General features: G+C 34.2%; 1 protein-coding gene across 1 annotated transcript in view; it reads right to left on the bottom strand.

The window, feature by feature from the left end:
- Positions 1-26976, bottom strand: part of PCDH11X (protocadherin 11 X-linked) — a 663037-nt gene that overhangs the window by 291955 nt on the left and 344106 nt on the right. The window contains exon 5 of the mRNA XM_036841163.1: positions 13236-13265. Within this exon, the coding sequence (XP_036697058.1) occupies positions 13236-13265 (30 nt within the window). The remainder of the gene's footprint in view (positions 1-13235; positions 13266-26976) is intronic.

Genomic DNA, 26976 nt, shown 5'->3' with positions numbered 1-26976 from the left:
GTTTACAGAACTTTATTTCATGTGTGCCCTATTTCTCTTGCCATCCAGTTCTTACGTACTTTATTTGTTACCATTGTCTTTAATTCACCCTCAGAATTCATTTGAGCTCCACTTTTAGTTGGCTACCTACTACCCTGATCATTTTCCTACAATCTTTCCTGTTTGACAAAGCTTTTGTTTATCCAGCAGCGCTACAATATAATCACAGAAAGAATGGAAAGTTTATTCAGTTATTACATGTTTATAGATTGCAAATGAGTGTATTTAATATACTGTTACCTTGGCTTGGGGGAGTGTCATGAAGCAATACCATTTCAATACTTCATTCAATAACAACAAAATATGGGAAATTATACATATTGTGGTTGTTATTTGGATCAACATAAATAAATGGGCACATTACTATCCTTACTCAATACGTAGACTTGAAATCTAGTATGCTATAATCATCTTTTAAACATTACTAAATTGTAAGATTGGGAAAACAATCTAACTGGGCTCTATTAACCAGGGATTGAATAAACCTATTGAAAGCACCAGCTGCCTTTTTTTTTTTTTTAAACATTGCTTGTTTTTTAAATTTTATTTTATTTATTTAGTTAGTTAGTTAGTTATGGCTGTGTTGGGTCTTCGTTTCTGTGCGAGGGCTTCCTCTAGTTGTGGCAAGCGGGGGCCACTCTTCATCGCAGTGCGCGGGCCTCTCACTATCGCGGCCTCTTTTGTTGCGGAGCACAGGCTCCAGACGCGCAGGCTCAGTAATTGTGGCTCACGGGCCCATTTGCTCCGCTGCATGTGGGATCTTCCCGGACCAGCGCTCGAACCCGTGTCCCCTGCATTGGCAGGCAGATTCTCAACCACTGCGCCACCAGGGAAGCCCCCAGCTGCCTTTTTGGAAGGTTTTATATCGTTACAATCACACATGCGTATATTCAGTAGGGTTGATTAACCTCATTGGCAAATATGTTACTGGTCATTGCTTGCCTTTTCTGTGGGTACTGGTCCTATATTGGCATGCAAACTATATTTTACATCAATAAAATTAGGGCACTATTTTAATAACATTCATGAAAAGACCGATCAATCCAATTTTTTTCCTCAACGAAACTTAGGATTTTATATAAAGGATTTGCCACAGAAACAAATAAAATTTGCTAAATCTAAATTAAAGGCAGTAAGAATTGAATAAAGTAGTTCTCAAAGTTGGCTATGTATTTGAAACATGTAGGGAGCTTAAGAAACTACCAATGTCTGGGTCCCACCCCAGAGATGTTGATGTAATTGCTTGGAATGCAAAATGGACATTGCCAGTTTTCAAAAGTCCCTAGGTGATTCTAACACGCAGCCAGAGTTGAGAAGCACTAGAAAAACTCCCTCCCTACTCAAGAATCACTGTGCAGTGAGCCACATTAGCTGACTGACGATCATAAGGACATTGGGAGAAGCAAATGGACTAATTGAGCATTTGTTATCTACTTGTTTCACAAAGCCCAACAAAAGCCAAAAAATCTTACCCACTAGCAGCTTTTGTTTACTAAGTTTAAATGCATTGGTTTCTGCCATGAAGTGTGATTTTTTTTTTTTTTTCCTGCTGCAGGTGGCTTCTTTGCTCAGTCTTGTAATGGGATTTCCTGAGTTTTGCAATACAATGAGTTTTGCAATACTCACTGCAATTTTTATGGCTAATCCAAAGCATAATGTTTTAAATCAATTTAACACCCAGACAACTTTACATAGGCATTACAGAGATGGTATCTTCTCATCAATAAAAATGATACACAGCCTGTTCCGGAGTTACACAACAAACAATTCCCAGCAATCACCTTTATTACAGAATATGAAACAGATCTCAGAGACAGTTCTTTAATGCTAGAGATTTACAGCACTGCATTCACAATTGCTTACTATGGAAAAGACTGAAGGTCAGTATTTGAGATTTGCTCCACTACACATCTTGCTTTCAAGAAAATAAGGAGGATAATCTGTCATGTTAGTAAAGAGATACACTGTTTGAAGCATTATGCACTTCAAGAGAAAACCCAACTCCTAAATCAGTGTTTAAAGTATATTTGGATAACATTAGCTCTCATTCATAAATAATAATACAAGCTGTTAAAGGGTACCTGATAAATACTGTAGGCCAAGAGGAGGCAAATATAATGGGAAGGAGTATGAAATTTAAACAGAATAAAAATACACTGGCATATGTGTCTGATATAAGCTAAAAAGAGACCAAAATATAGGTGCTCAAAAACATAAACAAGAAGCCATTATATTTTAAAGAAAGGTTAGTGAATTTATGGAAGCTCTTACCTCTAAATGAGTAAGCCTGACAGAAAACCTAAGTACAAGTGAGTGGAATTTATTTTTATTCAAGAAAAATATTTTAAATAGGTTATTATAGTAAACTAAGCTTGTTATATAAGGTTGAATTTTTGGTTTACATATCTATTTTCCTTACTATACAAGGGGGTCCTTGAGGTCAAAGAAACTATCTCATTCCTTTAGATATTTTCATTACCAAGTACAGAGTCTGATACATAGAAGGCATTCCATATATGCTTGTTAAACAAAGGACACATTTTCATTAAATATTTACTAGGTTTCAAGTAGTGTGTTAGGCATAGACTAAAGGAACTTATAAGACATCTTGAACTATTAATTCTTTATATCTCAATATTAGACTGTAAAATTTATGCTTTAGTGTCTCTAAAGCATAAAAGTTAATCCTATAAACTTCTTTTAAGTGATTTTGAAATAATTCAACTAAATGAGGAAGACTAGTTTCACAGGGATCCTCAATAAATGGGCTAAGAAATTGACTAACATATTCATAATTTTTTGGTAAAATAACAATTGATGATTAATTCTCAGAGGCTTCCCTGTGAGTTCCCTCAGAGTTAAGTAGGATACTTGCCTACTTTAAAAATTAAATGCATGATGAGGGGCAAATATGTGAGAAGTAAAGGAATATGAGGAAGTATGCCAAAGATAATGTATCTAACCTAATCATCACAAGATATGAGACTTTAAAATCTCAATTCTTATTTATAAGTGTCTCAATATCTGATTCAGCAACCGTTGCTAACTCTACTGAAGAAATGTGTGTTCAGAAGAAAACTTCTTAACCTTCCAATATAAATGTTGCTTGGTAGAAAAGAGATGACTCTAAGTCACTATTACCGAGGACTTATACTGCACTCTTAAATCCAGATATTTTGTCATAGAAAAAGACAAAATATTTGAATCTGCACTGTCATGCATTGCCAAACTTCATCCACCTCCATGGGTCCAATCTACTTATACAATTTATCATTAGTGTGTGCTTGTTCTAGTCCTCAAACCATACTGCCTAAGGGACATAACACATACAATAAATATTTAAGATAAGATAATAAAGGAGTTTTTGATGATTGAAAGACTCAGTGAAAAGTCTACATATCTTATTACTATAAAGCTTACAAAATTATGAATATTAGAAAACTATGAAAAACTGGCATCATTGCAAAAGAACATGGTATAACACATGTGAAGATGACATATATTCAGTAGAAACTGAAAGAGAATCTGTCCCCTGCTGGTGGCAAGAAAGCAATAGATCATAGAATAACTAAACCTTAGCTCAGCCACGGAGAAAAACATATGATTTAATGAAATAAACATGATTTGTCTAGTAGTCCAAAAGAGAGTGGTCAGCCGATATCTCTATAGCAATGATATTGGCAAACGTTATTAGAAAACATTATCCAATAAATTGCCTAAGAAAGTTTCCTCTCCGAGTTACTTTCAGAAATCAAAAGGTACGAATTAAGAAGGTGATACACCTGAAACGAACACAATATTGTATACTTCAATTAAAAGAATAAATAAATAAATAAATAAATAAATAGGAAAGTAAAAAAAAAAACAAAACACCTAAACTTTAAATGTGTGAATTATATCTCCAATAAAGCTGTTAAACCAAAAGAAGGTGAAAGCAAAATTAATCTTTTTATCCTAAAGTAGGGGAATTTTACATTTCAAAGGTGTCATGAATTCAGCAGTGAAGACAGCTATGTCACTGTTTCTGATATGAAAATCTTAGTTTAGAATAGAATTATAATTGTTTCAATTGTTTGGTTGATATCAGAGGTATAAATCCTAATCTGAGCTCTATAGTTTGGAGTATCAATTTCAATGTATCAGTTGTTGAGTTAGTCATAGACAGTAGCAGAAAAGGCTTCTAAATTATGTATTGACTCAGATGGCATTGAATGAACAGAAGCAAGGACTTTCAACAGTGCTAGAAAAAAAAGGAATGGAAAACTGCCCAATCTGTGAAAATGGAAAGAGTACATATGCGAAAGGCTGAATCTGTAACTACACCTAACACTATTGTAAAGCTAACGACCTGGGAATAGTGTATTTAATACACATAAGAGTGTTATTCAAATAAACCTTGAAATTGCTTTCCTCTTTTCTACTGCTTTGAATAAAATATATTTCGAAACCTTTTAAAACCTTGACTTATTTTACTTAAGATATCACTGTCTATTGTTTCCCATACATTCAGAAAAGGGCATAGAGCTGAAATGAATATGTATGATTTTATTTCAGACCGTCCTCAATACTATGCCACACACAGAGTGAAAACATCTGCTTCTCAGAGATATAATGGGTGAATTTTGATGCTGCAAGGTGAGACAATGTTAGGTAGGAAGGCTTAGAACATTTTCAAGGGAGGTTTAGAGTTTTTCAGTAAGGGGTGAGAAAAGGACACAATGTGATCATGTAGCCACACTCCGTCCACTTTTTTGGCATAGGAGCAAGGAAAAATAACATTTTTTAAAAAATAAAGAGTTCAAATTGGACAGTTCAGTCACCTGGGACCTTACAGAAAAATACTTGAAAAAATATTCAGAGCATCAGAGTTTTACAAAGAAGACACCTCTCAGCATTGATTTTCCCAGGATACTTCTATGCACACTAAAGAACAGGATTACAACTGCCTGAATTAGGGTTAAGTAGTAGTTTACCATTTGTGCCACATATTTCTTTCTGTTTTACATGAAGTCAGAGGACCCTAAAAAGAAGATTTTTAAATCCCTGCATTTGTTATTACATTAGTAGAATACTTCACATTTTATTCTGGAAAATTTGAAATCAGTTTCCTTTGGATTAAGTCAGTTCTGTTAAATTATCAAAATTTGGAAATTTAAAATAAGACAAATACACTAAATGTCTATAAAAAGTGAAATATGATAGTGTGCTAGTGATGAGGTTCAGGGCAGGTCACCCCAAGATACGCTACTTCATTGTACTGATTATTTGGAATTAAAGTAACTTAAGAAATAGCAAGTGCAAGAAGAACACTCTGACCTTCCTTTGTCCCCCTAAAAACAGGAAATAAATCTCCAATGTGAAAGGTATCCTCCCTGTACAAGGAGAAAGATAGAGATCCTCATCACCAGAGACAGGGAATTCAGGGCCAAGAAAGTTGTATACAAAAACCCTGTTGCTTCTTTACTAATTTTACTACCCCAAGCCCAAATCCCTTTGTCTTGTCAATTCTTTATAAATTTATTGTTTCTTTATCTAAAAGATATGAAAGCTGCCAGCTTTGGTTACTTCTTTGAGCATCATATTTTTATGAGCTCCCATACGTACAAACTTAAATTTGTTTTTCTCCTGTTAATCTATCTTATGTCAGTTTAATTATTAGACCAGCCAGATAACCTAGAAGGGAAAAAGGGAAAAGTTTTCCTCTCCTACACTAGGAATTGAAAAGATACAGAAGAAATATGTACTTGATTAACATGAACTCACAATCCAGTTGTGAACATTATATTTATGGGTAGAAATGGATGGACAGATCACAGAAGGCTTTATGGAAGAAAGGTTTCCAGAAATACTGGGAGAGGAGCAGTGTTTAAAATGTCAAATGTAACAGAAATTCTGGAGCTAGTAAGCAGAAGATCTTGGACAAATGATGAAAGGGTTATATTTTAATTGGAAGTAAAAATAATAAATTATAGCAGGGAATATGTAGTGAGAAAATGCAGTTAATAGAGAGATGATTCCCTCAGTTTAGTAGTGAATTACAGCAATGGCTGAAGAGGATATAGTCTACTTGGGGGCGTGGTTATTTCATATTTATTTTCCTTGACAAATGACATTTATGTATATTTAAAGGAAAAATGGAAGTGGCATGTATAAAGAGACTAAAAAGCTAGATATTTCAATAACTGAAAGGGAACAAATGAGATACTAGAAAGGAACTCAGAAATATATTGGGGTTACAAAGGTGGTTTCTATCTTAGGATAGTAGGACCTAAAGTCGTCTGCTGGTAATTCAGGGTTGGAAATTGTAAAAGGAATTTGAAGATGGTTGAAAAGGTTTGGGATAGTCATTCAAGGCCCAGGATAGAAAGTTAATGGAAAGGAGCATAAAAAGACTTCTGAACAATACCTAGAGCCACAGTAGAAGTTTAATACTATGAATGTGTAGTAAGCTAGATTTTGAGTACAATTTTGTAATTTCTTTTTTTTTTTTGCCAAAGAGTGTTCAGTGACCTGTGGAGAATACAATCTGTGAGAGGACTACAGCTGGAAATTGGCACCATAAACAGAGTGAGAAGCCAAGAATGAAAAGCCAAGGATAGTAATGAGATGGGGAGAGAAATGTAACCAGGAAGGAATTTCATAAAGTGGGATGAGCAATTAGAGGACCTAATGAAGGGAAAGTTCAAGTTCACAAGATAAGATAACACAAGGCGGATAATAAAGTTATGCTCATAAAAAAAGAGGACAATGTTTAAAATCATGGAGTCCTTGTAATCACATGAAAATAACATCCAGGAAATGCACACATGTACATGTAAGGGCCATAGAATCAACAAACCGAACAACAAAAATCAACAAAATCCAAAACAGATCAACAAAAACAAACATGTAAGACAAAACAGATATCTATTTGTGGTGATAGCTACATTAACAGTTTTAACATTGAATGTCAGTGCAAGCAGAAGTCTTGAATAAGCATAGAAGGAGAATCCAAAAATCAAACCAGAGATGTCCTTTAAAATCTGTCACTTTTTTTGCCACTAACTAAATTTTCAGTCACTACTCATTGAGTTAAATAATCTATTCCAAAGCAAAATAAGAAGCTGTTAAGACACTACCAAAGGACTCAGTATACCTGCAGTACAATGTCCCTAGAAGATCACATCTAGGGAACATACGTAGGAAAAAGGTAAATAGGTTTGCTTGTAGTTGGTAATGCTAAATTAGAGCTCTTATGTGATTTAACTTTCTCATAGCATTACTAACATTCAGTTGAATGCCTGATAAGGAAAACTGGTTAGTATAGAAGAAATAGCATTCACAACTGCTGTAGATTTAGCTTCATGCATTTGCTAGATTATCATGCTGCAAAAAGTATGTATGAAAATAATCCTTCATTAAAGCCAAGGCTTGTGGATACATCTCTTCAGAAATGTAACCTTAGAATTAGTTTCATTTAGAGAAAACCTTTAAAAAATATCTCAACATGCCATGCCATATTCAAACTTCTAAATTATGCAGTTAGGACAATTTATGATGAAGAAATTTCCCAAAGTTTCTGGATTGTTGAATAGGATAAGGGAAGAAGAAGTAGCTTGGAGACACCAGTAAAATGTTACTTTAATATATGTTCCTTTGAACATTCTCATTGCCTCCCTCTTCTTCATGTAGCCTTGGAGCAAATGGTCACACAAATGACAGGAGTCTGGATGAAGAGAGGCCAATAACAGGCAATGACTTTTATTTGCTTTTTTCCTATAGCTATTCTTTCTGCTACCAACTAGCCTAGTCTGAAAGAAGCCACTTTGTAAATTCACCTTAGGCAAATATAAAGAAATAAGAAATATACTCTTTTGAGAATCTCAGTCAGTTCTGTTTCTGCCAACTTCAGTTTAGCACTTTGGTGAACATACTCTTTAACAAGCATGGCCATTTGTGCAAACCCTGAGGGCAATTTAAACTCAGGCTTAGCCAAAGGGGAGGGATTTAAAAAAATAAAATCTATGTGGAAATTTTTAGGTTAGTACTAACTTAGGGAATCAGTTTGTGTTTAAGCAAGAAATGTTTGTTTTATATTAACCAGGTTCAAAAATTGTATTTCTCTCTTTTAGTTGAAAATAAACATTGCTATCACTAATTTATTCAATCACAGGTGGCTATGTGTTGAAATGTATTTTCTCCTTAATTAACTCTTAGCCATTCCATACTAAAGAATGAATGAACTATGGAGTGTGCCATTTGCTTTTATTCCGCTCTTTGAATGCCACTAGCTTCCCTGTGAAATGTAATCTTTTAAAAGAGAGGTAGAAAAACATGTCTATCTATCTCTGTACCTTAAACCTCTGATTTGGAATCTAAAACTAGTCTTGTTTGGTGAGGCCTCTGAAGTCATTTAAACGTAAATAGCTGAGGAAGTCATTGAGAAATTATAGGTCCTTTGAAGTTTGAGACTCTAGGTACTTTGATGTTTGAGACTTTAGGACAATAAAGCATTCATGTAGATACTTCATTCTTAGCTAAGTTAATATGCGGCCCTATTTTTTTACAAATGCAGGAAGCTTATATTTTTCACTTACTCTGAATTAAACTGAATGTAAAAGTAATATTTTATAATTTATACTAAAAAAACCTAAATAGGTGAGGTTCAAGAGTTCAAGAGATTAATTCAACTTTTTATGGAGACATTTGCAGTAAATCCAAAGTTAATGAATATTCTGACACTTAATATATTTAAGGTTTATAGCTTCTTGAATTTAATATCCAAAATACCCTTCAAATGTATACATAAACGCAATGAACCAAAAATAAAGGGCGTCAGAGGACAGACCTAATCTCCATAGTATATGTTAACCATATTATGGCAGGCTAGACTAGTGAAAAGGGCTTGATAATAGGTATGTAGCATCATCAGAGTTGACAGAAGTAAATTTTTAAAAAAATATTATTCTTCCAGAAGCATCTTAAAACATTAAATATATTCAGGGTAATTACTAAAATACAATAAAACAATTATTTTGATATAAAAGACGTATTTGTTTTATGATTCAAGTTTTTCTCTTTTTTTTTTTTTTTAAAGTTATTCTGGACAGATTGCCTGGGTTCAACTCATGGCTTTTCTACTGGTGAGCTCTGTAATCTTAGGCAAGCACTTAAGCTCTCTGTACCATGGTTTCCTCAACTGTAAAAGAGTTCATAGGATTAAACTATGAGTTTATAGGACTAAATATGTAGTAGGTATAGACATATAGATATAGATGTAGATATAGATATAGAACTATACATATATACATATATGCACTTATATGTATACACACACTTACACACACACAGTGCTTGGAACAGAGTAAACACAATATTAGTAAGTTAATTTTACTGTGTTTACTTTGGTATAGAACGGTAGTGGGAAAAAATGACCAAGTTCTCACAGCTGTCCCTTTCTTATACTCTGCTTTTGAGACCGAAGAGAAGTGGGCAGGGCACAACAATTAAAAGAATGACACAGCCGTTGAGAATAACAGGATACTACAAAAACTGGTTAGAACCTACTAGGTCCAAGACGGTGGAAGATTCAACTTCCAGTAGACCTTGAGCCTCATTATACGCTCATTGTAATACATTAACATCTAAATGACACACCCACAGGCATGACAGTTCAGAGGCCGACAATAAAAGACCAAAAGTTGGTGGTGCCCCAACTCCTGGAAATCTCTGCCCCTTCCCCCAGATAGTTGGAATAATCTTCCCACTTGTTAGCCTATGAAATTACCCAGCCCATAAAAACTAACAACCCATACCCCAGGGCCCTCTTGCCTTCTGCGATGGCCCAAATTCTATCTATGGAGTGTGTATCTCCCTGAATAAATCAGCATTCACTTTACTTTGACTTGCTCTTGAATTCTTTCCTGCATGAAGCCAAAGACCTTTGCTTGGGAACCCATCTCAGGGGCTTGCCCAAAACCTGGGATATGACCATTCTTTGGCGCCCTCCTTTTCTTACAACACTTTGTCTTGACCAAACTTTTCTCAGGAATCTCTCCTTCCTACAGGCTCCTGAGCTCTGCTTGCCACCAAGGAATGAGCAAGCACTAAAAATGTGGAACACATCCCCTATATCAGGGTCTCTTGGGAATAAGCTGACCACAGCAAGACACTTTTCCTGGTGGACCCCACTGGTCACTTATCTGGCTTGTCCAGTTTCTTCTTAAAAGATTCTGCTTATCTCTGCTTACCCCTTTTTACCTTAAAAAAAAGAAACACCTTTTTTCTGTTAGATTTTAAGACCTTGCAGATTTCTGAGGTCAGAGCCTTCTCTCTATTCTGAATAAAATCTCTAAGTCCAGATTTGCTTTTATTTGACCAAAAAAAAAAATATATCCATCACTAAAAACCACACTTTCCATTGCTCCTTATATTGTGATTATATTACTGTTTTAATATTCACAATTGAAGTGGTTTATGTTAAAGTTTCATGACCCAGGTGTTTTCTGAGTTCACCCAGAGTGCTGTATACAGAGTCTTAATTTTCTAAAACAAAAACACTTTTCTATTTATAGAATAACTACACTAGATAAAATCTGCCAATATTTCTGTTCTTCAAAATTCCAACTTTTAAATAACTGAGTAACAGGTCCTTTTCTAAATTTACCAGAATGGTTGAGAATGTTAGAACACCTAAAATCTGTAGAGCTTCTCTCTCTCTCTCTTTCACTTTACATAGCTAGTGACATTTTATTCCCCTTGCTTCCCTCCTTTTAATTGGAGAAATCTTCTATAAACTTTTGCCTTCTCTGAGGACTTAATTCTCAAAAAGTCATCACTCCAAGGTCACAGTGATAAGATGGTTCAGACAGGCATTTGAAAACTTTCAGAAAGGTATATTGAGTGAAAATTCTCTAATGCTGTTATTTTAGTTTATCTCTCAAACACTAATGAAAATTCACTTTGACATTCTAGTCAGGCTCCGTTTTCAGGTAATTCTCACACTTGATAAAGCCATCCAGGGCTAACAGAGTACTTCTGGCATAGTCTAGACCACCCTTTGGCAAGTTATTTTTCAAAGACAAAATTTGGTCTCTCAAACTAGAAAAACACTCATATTTAACCTAGCATATAGTTATGACAACATTTTGGTTCCAAACCTCAAAACATGGTGAAGAAACCAAGGCATAAATTCTAGAAAACAAATGTCAGTGAACAGCTGAATAACTGTTTATTTTTAGTGGTGGTGCAGTTTAACCAATGAGGTAATTAAAATTTAACAATATGTGTGACATAGTTTATTTTTTTAATGGTAGAAAACCAAATTTTTCTAGACAGCTAGACTGTTCATATATATGTGAGCAGAACTTAAAATTTTCACATTGAAGGAGGTCAAACTATACAATGTGAAAAATTCTCTTCAATAAATGGTGCTGGGAAAAATGGACAGCTACATGTAAAAGAATCAAACTGGGCTACTTTTTCACACCATATACAAAAATAAAGTCAAAATGGATTAAAGGCTTAAATGTAAGACCTGAAACAATAAAAGTCCTAGAAGAAAACATTGGCAGCATGGTCTTTGACATAGGTCTTAGCAATATTTTGGGGAGTCTATTTACTCAGGCAAGGGAAACAAAAGCAAAAATAAACAAATGGGACTACATCAAACTCAAAAGTTTTTACATAACGAAGGAAACCATCAACAAAACAAAAAGGCAACCTACAGAATGGGAGAATATATTTGCAAATGATATAACTGATAAGGGGTTAATATCCAAAATACACAAAGAACTCATACAACTCAACGTCAAGAAAACAAACAACCTGATTAAAAAATGGACAGAGGAACAGAATAGACATTTTTTCATAGAAGGCATACAGATGCTCAAAAGACACATGAAAAGATGCTCAACATCACTAATCATCAGGGAACTTCAAATCAAAACCACAATGAGATACCACCTCACACCTGTCAGAATGGCTATCATTAAGAGACAACAAATAACGAGTGTTGGTGAGGATGTACAGGAAAGGGAAACCTTGTGCACTGTTGGTGGGAATGTAATTGGTACAGCCACTGTGGAAAACAGTATGGAGTTTCCTCACAGAATTAAAAATAGAACTGCCATATGATCCAGCACAAAAACACTAAAACACTATTTCAGAAAGATATATACATCCCAATGCTCATTGCAGCATTATTTACAATAGCCAAGATATGGAAGCCAAATAAGAGTCCATCAAATATTATGCAATAATAATGGAATATTACTCAGCCATTAAAAAAAAAGAAGTCATGCCATTTGTGACATCATGGATGAATCAAGAGGGTATTTTGCTAAGTTAAATAAATCAGACAGAGAAAGACAACAAGTGTATGATCTTATATGCATAATCTAAAAAACAAAAACAGACTTCAGAGAACAAAAAGGCGGTTGGCAGAGGGGAGGAAAGTGGTTGAAAAAGGTGAAGGGGATTAAGAGGTAGAAACCTCCAGTTTTAAAATAAATAAGTCATGCAGATGTAATATACAGCATAAAGGATACAGTCGATAATATTGTGATAACTTTATATGGTTACAGATGGTTACTGGACTTATCATGGTGTTAATCATTTCATAATGTATGCAAATGTCAAATCACTATGTAATACACCTGAAACTAACATAATATTGTACATCATCTATATTTCAATTAGAAAAAATTTTTTGCATTGAAAGATGACATTCTAAAGCCCAGTTTCTCAGAGAACATCAATTTATTAATTAACCATGTTTAGTTTATGGTATTTTTCTCTGTGACCTTATCAGACATCATCATGCTTCATATTCACTAACTTGTGCTGTCACTGTTAAATTGTGAATTGACACCAAAATGGTCCCTTTTATTGTTAAAATTTATCATAAAATAACTATTACCAGAATATTCACGAAGTGATGCTGTCAGCGGTATGTTGTTTTGGCACAGTGGGAAAAGAAAGTGTTGGTGAAAAATAAAATAAAATAAGACTTGAAAATTGCTTCCAGGACTGTGTAAGTGATACAAAATGTAGAGACAGCTCAGCTTGAAGCTCTTTTAAGGCAGAACTACAACATATGTCATCTTAAATACTTACAGTTTTAACTCCACTTAGTAGCTACTGTGGCTTCAGAAATGTAAGAAAAAACTATCACAACATATTTTGAAATCAATTTTCTTTGAAATTTACAATCTTACCTTTCCCGCCTTTTTTCCCTCGGATTTCCGCTGATTTAGGATAAAGTGGAGGCAAAGGAAGCAAAGGAAAACAAAACAAAACAAAAACAAAAACAAAAATCAGCTCCAATTTGTTATTGCAAATACATTTTTTAAAAAACATGCCAAAATTCCCAGTGCAATAATACACTGCTTTGTTCTTCTAATGAAACTATTTTCATCTGTTGCATTCTTCAGTGGTTTCAGGAAAGTGATATAATAACATTGTAAATCTCATACAGCAATATGTAGAGCCATATAAAAATCTTCGATGGTCATCAAAAAGTCATTAAATCCTTAGCTCACATAGGCATTGGCCAAGAAAAGACGTATTTCCAATTAGATATTCTCTTATTTATTTTCCAACCATTTTGAAGTGGATGAGTCTTTATCTCAAGCATGAACACATTTCTTAAAAAGAAAAGCTAGTTTAGTTGGAGATTCATGAATTAGGAATAAACATAAATATCTATACAGCTTTGGATACTCTCTCTAAATGTTAATTTTTGTGGGTATTAGGAGCAACTTAATTCAATTCTGTTCAACTAAATAATTTTTGCAGCCATCCTGGTAAAGTCATTTTGTTCATTTTTATTTAAGACTTCTTTTTTCCCCCATTCAACCTCAGGAAATGGGGTAAATTGATTTTGAAAACTCCAGAAGCATTTAGGCCATTTGTCGCTTGGATTCATTCTCCATTGTAGAGGATGAATACATCACATGATAAATGGATCACATGTCTAACATTTCTAGCTAACGATACTCCCCAAATTTATCTCAGTTCCCTGTCATTGCTACAGTTGTGCAAAAGTCTCTCTGAGCCTCAGAGAAAATTGGGGAGGAGATAGAGGTGAATTTGAAATAAGGGTATATACAAAGAAAGATACAATAAATGTAGTAAGAGGATGAATGCTGTTGTTTAGTGGTTTGATATGATTTCAGATCTATTTGTTCATGACAAAAATTGTTTTGATCTAAGAATACAGTTGTTTTTATAAGTAAACTTGTTTCAATAAAAGTATTGAAGTTGTTGTGTCAGGATGTCATCATCAACATCTGCGGTTGCTGACAAGCACTCAGTAGTAGCTCAACTGCTGAGGGGCACCGCTGGGGTCTTATCAATAAGAACATATGAAGAAGCAACTATGGCAAGGGGACATTAGAGTATAAATACCCAGAGTGTGTGAGGACCATCTGAGAGTGTTCGGTCTGGGCAAGGTGACTCTTTGCTGATCTAAATAGCTCTCTGAAGACTTTGGGGTATTGGCTCCTGCCTAGGAAGGTGGATCTCTGCTCAGCAGTGGTGAAAACCATGAAGCAGCCCCAGGGAAGGAGATTATCATGCTTGCCAGCCTCAGTGCCTTCATTTCCTAGCGATGTGCTCTACAACAAGAGACTTTCATCTTTGCGCTGGCAGCTGGACATCAGCTCTCAGTTGACTAAGCTCTCTCTCCCGAGAACCAGCTCATAGAAATGTCAGGGAATCATTGACTGAAACCTTGACCAGGCATGATGATAACCTCTTGCCTGAGTTGTCTTGCAACAGGAGGTCTCGATGAAGAATGTGGTGCTGCCACCAAAAACTAACCAGGAGTATTCGGGAGGGGCCAAAGGAGGGAGGACATGCCAACCCATAGTATGTCTTGTAAAACTAACCTGGAAGAATTTGGGAAGGGCTAAAAGAAGGAGGGAGGAGACGACATGTCCTGCCCACCTCCCAGAAACCCTCACACTGGAATCCATCTTGGCTGAGAGATGTGAACGCCACCAGGGAGGACCCTGAGTCAGATCAAATATGCGCCACGCAAGATGACTGTCCAGAGATAACCCGGAAACTAATCCCATTACCATAAAACCTGAGACCGCAGGCCACGTAGCAGAGCAGTTCTTCTGGGTTCCTTTACCCTGTTGCTCTCTGCCTGGGTGCCCATTTCCAATAAAGTCTTTTGCTTTGTCAGTACATGTGTCTCCTTGGACAATTCATTTGCGAGTGTTGACAAGAGCCCACTCTAGGCCCTGGAAGGGGTCTCCCTTCCTGCAACAGAAAGGTACATCACAACTAAATTTGGACTTTATTCCTTTCATCGTGCCCTTTGCCTGGAACAATAGTGTAATTAATCAATCATTGGTTTGGAGTATGTTATTTCTTTATTGGCTTATTAAGGGACATTATCTTATATGCTATTGGCTTGTGAAATTATAATTCCCACAGTAGACCTGTGTTAAATAAAATATTGGCAAAGATAATCTCAGTCTCTGAGCATAATTTGCCTTGAAACAAAACAAAGGCTCTATATTTTGTTATCCAATGACTTATTCTCAGACCGAAAAGGGTATAGTTTTTTTCCTGTCATATTAATATAACTTGAGTTTCCAAAATTGACTTTTGAGGAAGGTATCCAGACACGGTCACAATTCTATTATCTAAGGAAATCAAAGTGTGTTTTTTTCTTTCCACTTTGGGTAATTATTTTTAGCCTAAGATATTCTTATTGTCCTTATGTGTTGATCAAATTCGGCCGTCAATGGCTCAGTGTTAGAATTCTATTTGCCTGTGAAGGCATAGCCTGAGGATAATGCCTTGAATAATCTCTTTCACGAAAGTGTCCTTGGATTTTAATGTCTTAAACAATTGGTATTTACATCTCTCTTTATTATGAATAATAATTCTTAAATAACAGGTTAAAAATTTTAACTTTCCAACAGAAATAATATCATGGACAAAAAAACCCTCAAAACTTTACCCATATTTAAGAATATAATATTAAAAAATACCATTCTTTATTTTATAGAACCACAATAGATCTTTTTATATTCCCTCCATTACAATTTACCGTAAAATCACAGTAGATTTTAGTTAGATGTTTTACCACTTATTACTGAGCAATGCAAAATCCTTAGCAAGACAAGTGAAGATGTGAAAATATTAATTATATCTCTCTTGGTAAATTAGTGAATTATTGAAAAAGTAATGACTTAATATTTAAGGTTAGTCAACATATTGAGAGCACCTCTTTACCATTGCAGTGAAAAAAGACAACTCCAGAATATGTGTTTATTTCCCTAAATTATATATTTTAATTAAGAGCATTGCCTATGCTGTGCTCCTTTTGCCCTTGTTTGAGAATTTCTATTGAGAAAGTTTAAAATAGATCAAGTGGGAAATATTAAAATGATAGTCTTTGCATTTTCCACACCACACAGACAGAACACAATCTGTCACCATAAGTGGGCCCTATCTCATGACAACTAGACAAGCATTAGAATTAAAAGAAAGCACAGAAATATATTGGCAGGCATGTGAGTAGGTTGGCAAATTGATACCAGACTTGATGATAGAAACATTAAAAAAAAATCAATTCTGGAAAGGGAAAAAACATGCTGAAAAGCAATTTCTATTTTAATGGAGACATGGATTTTTATCCCCTTATTTTAAAAATGACCCCCAAGAGGCCAAAATTATATCAACAAAATCACTGTCCAAACTAAATTATATATAGTGAGGTAGGGAGAAAAGTTCACCAGTCTGAATGTTATGGGCTCAGAATTTTCTATAGTATACATTAGTCATGTAGTTTTCATATACGTTCTTATTAACCTCTAGGAGTGAATAAATTCTAACTCTTGGTGCCAATAAATGAACATTTCTCCTATTATATCTAATTTCCTAGATTGATAGAGCTGATTGACTTTAATGAAAAAGAGGGCCAAGATATAGCATACAAGAGAAGTAAAGTGTATTAATATCAAGGGGATGATCCAACTAGGAGAGCATCCTCAAATTTTAGTCAGCTCTCTTCTGTATCATACAGAGTTAGCCCAGTAGAGTGTGGTGGCAGATAAGTCACCACAGTGAAGAGTTATTCAAGTATACACTGAGGCTGTAGCTGTATCAGTATAATTGGAAGAAATAAGATCAAATGATTTTGGTATTCCTCAATATCTATGTGCTTTTGTTTCAGCTTTGTCTCTTTTTGGCCTGTGCATTCAGGATGAACACAACAAGGACAAAGGGTGGGATCAACACAAGAAGAAGTCTCTAACCCAAAAGAATATTGCCTCTGTGCAGTCTCTCTGAAAAATCCTAACTCCTTCTTTTACCCATCTCCAAGTTTACTACTTCTCTTTTCCTTTTCTGACTTGTGTACAGTACAGCTGTTACCTTCATTCTGCCTTCATGTATTGCTGCTGCTTACAGAGCAGCTGTCCTCTTGAACACAACTATTAGGAATTTCTGATCACTAAGACTAATGACAGAGTAAAGGGAACAAGACTAGAGTCAGAAGTCAAGGCAGCCACATCTCTAAACACAGGTAACAGAAAGAGGAAGAAACTTATTAGAGGACAAAGACACCAGAGTTTATCCTAACTCACTACTCTGCCTGCTGATTAGGAAAGAAATAGAACAGAATGTGTACAGGAGATAATGCACTTGATAAGCACAGCTTTATTTTAAAAGCTGATTACGATTATCACTCAATAAAGCATCAACCATCACTAAATTTCTTTTTTTAATTGAAGTATAGTTTATTTACAATGTTAGTTTCTGGAAAACAGCAAAGTGATTCAGTCATACATACATATATATCTATTTTTTTCAGATTCTTTTGCCTTACAGGTTATTATAAAATATTGAGTATAATTCCCTATGCTATACAGTAGGTCCTTGTAGGTTATCTATTTTATATATAGATAGTAACATATGTTAATCCCAAACTCCTAATTTGTCCCCCCACCTTTCTCCTTTGGTAACCATAAGTTTGTTTTCTATGTCTGTGGGTCTATTTCTGTTTTGTATGTAAGTTCATTTGTATCATTTATTTTTAGATTCTACATATAAGCAATATCATATGATATTTGTCTTTCTCTGTCTGGCTTACTTTACTTAGTATGATAATCTCTAGGTCCATTCAACATCACTAAATTTTTGTCAGCTGGATCAGGTGCAATAACAACTTGAGATGTCCAGTAGTGGTCAAGATTTAACAAAAAGCACTTTCAATGACACCAGCAGAGTTGTGGTGGTACCTTTTCTGAATGGCATGGTCAAATGAAAATAGTACACAGAGCAGATCCCGAATAAATATTTGTCTAACAGATGGAAAAAACTGGGGAAGAAGGTTTTTTATCGCTGTGTGTGCATGTGTGTTTATAAAAAATTAAAAGCCTATGGAGTCAGGTTTCTAATACTATACCATGTGGAATATCCAACCTCTCCCCCTAATCTACGCTTTAAAAATATCAGAACTTCAAGTGTAATTTTTACTTGGCTTAAATCTCCATATAACTACCACAGCCTAGTTTATTTTTTTTAGTAGGCTGGTACATGTGACATTGTATTTCAGAACTTTATTCAGTTAGCAACTTAGAGTGTTGTTGGCTTTAAAGGAAAGATACTGGTGAATCTAATAATAATAGTAAGCCTAAAAGTCCTTCTCAACATGTTTGTTTACTATCTATTTCCTCTCTAAAATGTAAATCACCATTTCAAAAGAACACATTTAAGGGAATGTATCTATGGATTTTTATTGTCTTATTCTCTTTTTTCTAAATTTGAGACTGGTATAAAAATTGTATACATAGTTTCAATACATCAGTAAAGAGAATATGAAATTTGAAATCAGAAGATTCAGGTTTCAGTCCTGGGTTCACAAGTAGCTATGTGAACTTATTCAAGCAAAAGTTTAGAAGGCTATATCTTCCTCCTACACTGAATCCAAGGCATTAGCTACATTTAATGATGATGAAGGTGATGATTGTGACAATGACAGGAATACTATTACTACAACTATCACTGCCACTGCTATCATCACCTTTCATTTATTGAGTATGAAGCATTTTAGTAAATGCTTTACAAATATCATCTCACTTAATTGTTATAGTGACAAATATCATCTCACTTAATTGTTATAGTGACACTTTGATGTGAGAAAATTATCATTTCCATTTTACAAAGAGGAAAATGTGGATCAAAGAGATGAAGAAATTTACTTAATCACTCTACTTTTAAGGTATAGAGCTGAGGTTTCAATCCAGATCTTCTGGATTCTAAAGTTCTAGAATGTAAGCTCCGTGGCAGCAGGCATTTTGTCATTTTGGAGTTTGGAATTCTGCTATATTCTCAATGCCTAAAAAAGTGCCTGGTACTAAGGAGACCTACAATAAATATTTATAGACTGAATCAAATAACAAGATATTCCTCTATTATTTAATTACATAGATAATTAGAGCTAGATTGTAATAATTGATTATGAATCTTACTGAAAAGCACAAATTTTGGAGCTATATTGACTGGATTCAACTCTTGTCTCTATCACTTATTACCTATGTGACCCCAGGCATGTTTCTTCTTGTCATTTTGCCTTAGTTTCATCATCTGTAGAATAGAGAAATATGAGTTCCTACTCCAGAGTATTTGTTACAAGGGTTAAATCAGTAAACTAGGGGCATCAAACAGTAGTTGGCACTTTGAATAGTATATATATGTTAGCTCTTATTACTGGTGTTTTATTTTAACATCTTTATTGATATACCTTACATACCATAGAATTAATCCATTTAAAGTATAAAGTCAAAGTTTTTTTTGTATATTCACAGGTATCTGTAATCATCACCATATTCAATTTTAGAACATTTTCATCACCTTGAAAAGAAACCCTATAACACAATATTATAAATCAACTATACCCCAAGAAATTTTTTTTAAACACATAAAACAAAACAAAACAAAAGAAACCCCATACTCTTTAACTATCACCCCTTAACCTCTCACTTCTCCCAAGCTTTAAACAACCACTAAACTACTTTCTGTTTTTTTATTGTATATTTCTCTGTTCTGGACTTATGAATAAAATCATATAATATGTGGTCTTTTGTGGTTGGCTTCTTTCACTTATAATAATGTTTTCAAGGTTCAACCATGTTGCATCATGTTTCAGTAAGTCATTCCTTTTGTATGTCCAAATAATATTTCATTGTATAGATATACCACATTTTGTTTAAACATTCATCAATTGATGGGGATTTGGGTACTTACACCTTTTGGGTATTATGAATAATGCTAATATAAATATCATACAGAAGTTTTTGCATGGACATGTGTTTTCTTTTCTCTTGGGTATATACCTACGAGTGGAATGGCTGGGTCATAGGGTAACATTATGTTAAATCTTTTGAGGAAATGCCAGACTGTTTTCCAAAGCAGCTGCACAATTTTACACTCCCATCAGTAGTGTACAAGGGTTCCAATTTCTCCACATCCTTGCCATCAAGGTAATTTATTTGTAACTTTAGAATTAAAGAGTGTCTAAATATTAGAATTAAATATTAGAATACTTAGAATTAAATTCCTATCTAAATATTTTTAAAACTATACACTGGAGTCCAAAATTATTTTAATTAGATCAATAAAACTATGTAGCATGAACTATTCTATTATGTGAGCTTAATGTACTATTCCCTGTTACTAAGATACCATTGAATAGATTGCCAAACCCATCCGTTGAGAGGGTTGAAAGGTTATCTATTTCTTGATATGAATTTACATATAATTTGAAATACATTAAGGAAATTCCCTCTGCTAAAGTTAATGAAACTTTTAAAAATGTTTGTCAAATTATTTATTCAAGTTCACCTACCTTATAGTATATCACTGTTAAAAGTCTGATAAAACAGTTGGAAGAACACATAGGATATCATGGGAAGAACACATAGGATATCATGGGACACATAGGATATCATGGGACAATGACATTGCATTTGCTGAATATGGGGGAAAGGGATTGAGAGTACTGATTAAATCCAGTTGAAATGATTTTTTCATGGGTGCTGAACGTTGGATTTGGAACATGCAGAGATTATATAGAGTACCAGAATGAGAGTCAATCTAAGGGGGGAAAAAAACAATGCTTTATTCAAGATTGATACTAGAATTGATCTAACAAAGCTAAACAAGAGTAAAATATTCTCAAAATGACATAGAAGCGGAATATTATGGATGATACCAAATTCACAGTTTCTTATGAGAAGGCAGGGTTAAGTTAGAATACTATTACACTTGTTCTCACATAATCTTTCTGGTTTATTCAAAACCCTACTCTTGCCCTGAAACATTCTTATACTGTGACAATAACAAAATCAACGTGACAGACACGTCTGCTTTCTTAAAATATTGCATGTCAGTCAAAACAGTGTTTCATTTTTAATTGTTTGAATTTTGCTTAAAGATACCTCTGTTTGCTGCTAAAGACATATGCAATTGTCTCCAATATCACTTTAAATTACAGATCATCTTAACGTGTCATTCTTGTGAAATGTAAAACTGAGAATATTGCATTGCATCTATTAAAGCTTGTAGATGTTTACAAAATGAACATCAAAGTAATAAAGTGATTATGAGAATAAACATCAGAATACAAATGATCTTTCTTATTTGCTAAAAGGAAATCATTGTTTTAATGTGCAGTAGCTACCAGACTGCTTAATTCTGTGAATGCCTGGTTTTTATATTAGATGAAAGCATGACTAACTAGATCTATGATAAGAAATAAAAATTTAAAAGTGACCTATGCGCCTGCCTTTATATCAAACTCTGAGATAACAAAAGGGTATTTTAAAACAGCATCATTATTTCATTAACATCGATTCAAGTGAACGTTAAATTCTCATATAGTGGTCTCACATAGGTACTAGTTAATCATATGACTTCCTGATTGTGACTTGAACCTAAGATATAGTTGCATTCATTTTAATGTATCCTTCAACTTTAGTTTTAATCTAATATTACCTAGCTTACAGCAGACTAAGTTATTATAATTGTCTGATACCCATTATCACTTCTTGCTTATTTCCTAGGTGGGAAAAATCTTCTCTTCTGGGATCATCATATAGTTTTCTTCAGCTCTTAGCTGATTACTGATATATTCTCCCCTATTTCAAACTCCTCTAGCAATTCCATACTGAATTTCCACTTTTAGTGCATTTTCTGTAGAATTTTCAACTTTATTTCAAATCATCTGAAAAAACTGAAACTCAAAGCCCTTCATTTTTTTCCCCAGTTGAATTCATTGCTTTTAGGTTTGTGAGATTTCATTAAGCTTGTCTTAGTACTATCAACTCAAATGAAGCATAATAGCTTTAGTGGATAGAATAGTGTCCTCCAACAATTCATGTCCACACCAAACTCAAAATTTGATCTTATTTGTAAAAAGGGTCTTTGTAGATGTTAGTTAGTTAAGGATCTTGAGATGAAATCATCCTGGATTTAGGGATGCCCTCAATCCAAAGACTGGTGTCCTTGTAAGAAGAGGACACACACAGACAGAAAGAAAGTGGCCAAGTGATGGTGGAGCAGAGACTAGAGGGATGCAGCTACAAGCTAATGAATGCCAAAGATTGTCAGGTGCCCACAGAAGCTGGAAGAAACAAGGAAAGATTCTTCCCTAGGGCTTTCAGAGGCACTGAGGACACCTTGATTTCAGAATTTTAGCCTGCAGAATTGTGGGAGAATAAATTTCTGTTGTTTTAACCAAATATTTTGGTAATTTATGGCAGTCCTAGTTAAAAATACAATTAGCGAAGGGGATATACTCCCATTTCAGGAAAACAATACCCTAGGAGAGAAAATAGGTTGTTCTGTTTTATGATTATCAAACCAAAAATGCATTGAAAGATTACTGAACACAAATCACTATATTTCATATAATATGTAAGTTTTTGGAGGACTGGGATGATTATAAGTAAGCATATGGTACAAGAGAAATAGAATATCCGGTTTCGAATAATGTGACACAGGTTCCAGTTCCAGATCACTCACTCATTTGTGAAACATTTAGCAGAAGCCTATTTGGTACTATGTACAAATTTTCTAAATTATAGAAAAATGAATGGGATAAGGCCCTTGCCCAAAAGGATCTCACAGTTTATTAGGGAAGCCAGAGGTAGAAATGGGTAATTACAGTATTACATTTTAAGTGTTGTAATGGACAGATGAATAAAATACTATCATATCACAAGGGAGCAAAGAGCTGTGTGACCCTGAGCAAGTCCTTTGAGCTCTCTGAATCTGTTTATTGATATGTAAAATGGAGATAACAATAACAATTCATAGCTCTCCTACCCTTAGAGATTATTTTGAAGGTCAAATAAAATCCTCTTCCTCCCATCCCTCTTTTCTTCTTTCTTTTTCTCTCCCAACTATTTTGGACATCTACTATTTTTAAGTGTCCTATGAATCAGACTTTCTCTTAGCTACTTAGTATACATTATCTGAATTAATCCTTAGAATAGTTCATAAATACAATTATGCTAATGTTATATGTGTGGAAACTGAGGTTCAGAGATTTATACTATGTGCCAAAATTGCATGAATCAGGAAGGAAATATTCTTTTCACCCAAGCCTGTTGTATGTCTTAGGTAGAAATGCATCAAAAATAAATATTATACTACTAGAAGTTAATGTTCTATGTGCCACAATATCTAGCAATAAATAAATTAGATGATGAATAATGTTTCAAATATGTATGAATAATTCCAAATAGATAAATATTATATATCCCCTAGAGTACTTTCTTTCCTAACTAATGATTTTCTATGCTAGAGAAAGTACATTCAGATGTGTTTCTATAAAGTTGTCATTTGCATTGATTTTAACGTTAGGCAATTACATTTGTATTTACCTACTGGATTTCTCTAAGTTAATTTTCCCTCAAAAATTACCGTTACATTTATATTAACAGTTAGAATATTCAATGTTTTTACATATGCAAGTAACATGGCCAGCTGCATAATCTGGAGCCTCTAGTATTAGTTTATTTTCTATAATGTAGGCAAACTACTAAATTGTATAATTGACCAATTTTCCAATTCAAACATTTTAATCCTTTGTTCAGTTTCCATCTGGTTAAGTCAGATGCATCATATGTAAGGAGAGCATCTTATTTGTGGAGAAAAGACCAAGGATTCACAATCTAGTTCCCCTTCAAGGTAAGAAGGACTACCCAGTGTGACAGTGCTGGGAAAATACAGCCTAGAATGAACTTTTGTTTCCTCCATCACCTCTAACTTCTTCATTCACTCATTCACCAGGCTAGTTACTAAGATAACAGCGATTGCCAAGATAGAAATAATCATCTTTGCCCTTACAGAGATTATAGTCTTCATAAGGGAACAGAGACAAGAATATAGATAATTACAATACTTGTGATCTCAAAATAGTTTGGCAGCTTTTCCCTCAATAATAGGGGTATCCTTGTATAATTTTATTTCCCAGAGAATAATTTCTAAACATTTAGTTATAGCTTTAGCAGAGATATAAAGTGAATATTAATTAAACACACAACTGAATACTTACCATAGCTAGACTCCAATATCTATGATGCTGCCAGATTTCTATAATACAGAAATAAAAGCACTCCTCCTGAGTGATCCATAAAGTCTTGAATTATCAAAGACTTACATTAAAACTGCATAAGATAGGGTCTGAGCTTTATTTAAAAAGGTATTTCATTCCCCTAGAGGCTCATCCGCCTCAGGCGTCTTCCCAGAATTTAGCTCTTAAAGTATCTAAAATATTTTAAGCTTGTACATTTTTTACTGCTTTGTGAATCTATCATGTAGATTTTCATTTTTTTTTCAATTTACTACATTGACATTGTTATTTTCAGCTTCCAGTTCAACATAAAACAGTGGATGATTCCATTTATCTCTCTGGCTGCATTTATTCTCAGCAGAGCTCTGTATTCAGGACACTTTTATTTTTATGATTGGTTATTTATCGTTAGTATTTTTAGAAGAATGAGAGAGTTGTAATTCTTGGGAGCTTTAACTATAGAATTTTATCAGTCAACAAATATTTATTGAGCATCTACTATGTGACAGGCATGGTACTTAGGATCATGGGCTCTGGAAGTAGACTGCCTGGCTCAAAACTCAGCTCTACCACTTATTAACTGTTTGACCATGGGCCAGCTGCTTGAATACTCTATTTGGTGCTTGAGCTTGTCTATCTGTAAAACACCAAGAATAAAGATAGCAGTATTATGATAGAGTGTTTGTGAGGGCTAATTGAGTTAATACAGTAGAGCACTTAACACCATCATATAGTAAGCTCTCAACAAACTCTGTCTGTTATTGTTAATATCAACATCATCATCCTTTATTTTAACCATGCACTGTGAAACCTTGAGTACACTATAACAAACAAGGAAGAATCTTACAATCTATTGACCAAGTCAGCTACTAAAAATTACTTAGAGATGATCAATGAATTAATTTCTGATATATACGAAAGTGCCTTGAATGGTAGTAAAAGACTGTGAGAGAGAAAAGTTTTGCTTTGAGGTCGCAAGTAAATCACTACCTTATGAAAATGAATTATAGAAAACTGTGTAATACTGATCTAGTTTGCCTGAAGCATATAAAATAAAGTCCCAGTTTAAAAAAAAAAAATCAAACATTTTATTCAGCTAGTGACTGTGGTCCAAAAGTAAAAAGCTAAGTTTATTAAGGGCTTTAAACATTTATAAATCTCCAGAGCCACAAGACTTAATGCATGGCCCTTAATGTTAAATTAAGTAATGAAACAGAGGTTTCTATCTTGGGCTCATGGGATCAGAATCTTGGCCCAGATGATGAGATCTTTATCATATTCATTCTAATTGTGGCTCATCTTGAAATGATTAGATCTATTGTTAGAAAGAGACCTTGTCAGCACTAAAGATGCAGTGATTAATAGAAAATTCAGTATAATTCCTTTAGATATATGTCTAAAATCTCAATTGAACCCTGGACCCACATTATTAAGTGATTAAAGAAATTGTAATTGCCACCCTTTATTCACATTCATCACCTGACTAGGAATTAATCATTGCAAGCAAAGAACAGCAGAAAGCAAAATATTTCATAACTAGTACTATACAGGTAGATAACAAAACTTTAAAATGGGCTACAGGAACAATGCTTGATACCATAAGCCAAAACAAACGTTAAATCATTAGAAATGCTCTAACAAAATCTGTTTTAATTTCAGTGAAGGTCAAATTAACCCTTGGGGCCATCAAACATTTTTTTTTCTTTCACAATTATGGCAACCTTAGTTATTTTCTTTTACCCCAAGAAAGGGTAGAAAGTGAATTTCAGTCAGCCCTGCTTGATAATCTCCAAAAGTTTTATCTTAATAGTATGCTCTTTGTAGGTGAGTTACCACTCTGACTTTTTTGTTCATCACAAAGACATGTTTCCAGGTTGTAGCATATCAACATTAAAAGATCAGGATTGTCTCATTGTTTCTCTAAACAAGGTCATGGCTAAAATAAGCAGAATTTAATGTAGGTGCATTTCCTTGGAATGAGAATATATCAAAACAAGAGTCAAGTGAAGGGAGAAAGTTCTGTTAGCTGAAAAAATACAGTGGTACAGTTAAAATTCTAGAGAATTCTGCCAAACATTTAAAGAAGAGTTGATTCCAAGTATATTCCAAGAAAAATAAGAGGAAGCATGCTTCCCAATTCATTTATAAGGCTATTATTACCCTGATACCAATGTTAGACAAAGACAATATAAAAAAATAAACTACTAACCAATATCTCTTATGAGTGTAGAAGCAAAAATCCTAAACAGAATATTAGCAAATCAAATTCAACAGTGTATAAAAATAATTATACACCATGACCAAGAACATTCCAGGTGTGCAGGACTTGTTCAACACTGGAGAAACAATGTAAT

Source organism: Balaenoptera musculus, chromosome X, assembly GCF_009873245.2.
Source record: "Balaenoptera musculus isolate JJ_BM4_2016_0621 chromosome X, mBalMus1.pri.v3, whole genome shotgun sequence".
Lineage (NCBI taxonomy): Eukaryota > Metazoa > Chordata > Mammalia > Artiodactyla > Balaenopteridae > Balaenoptera > Balaenoptera musculus.
Note: the sequence above shows the minus strand (reverse complement) of the source record. Positions and strands in the feature narration are given on the sequence as shown.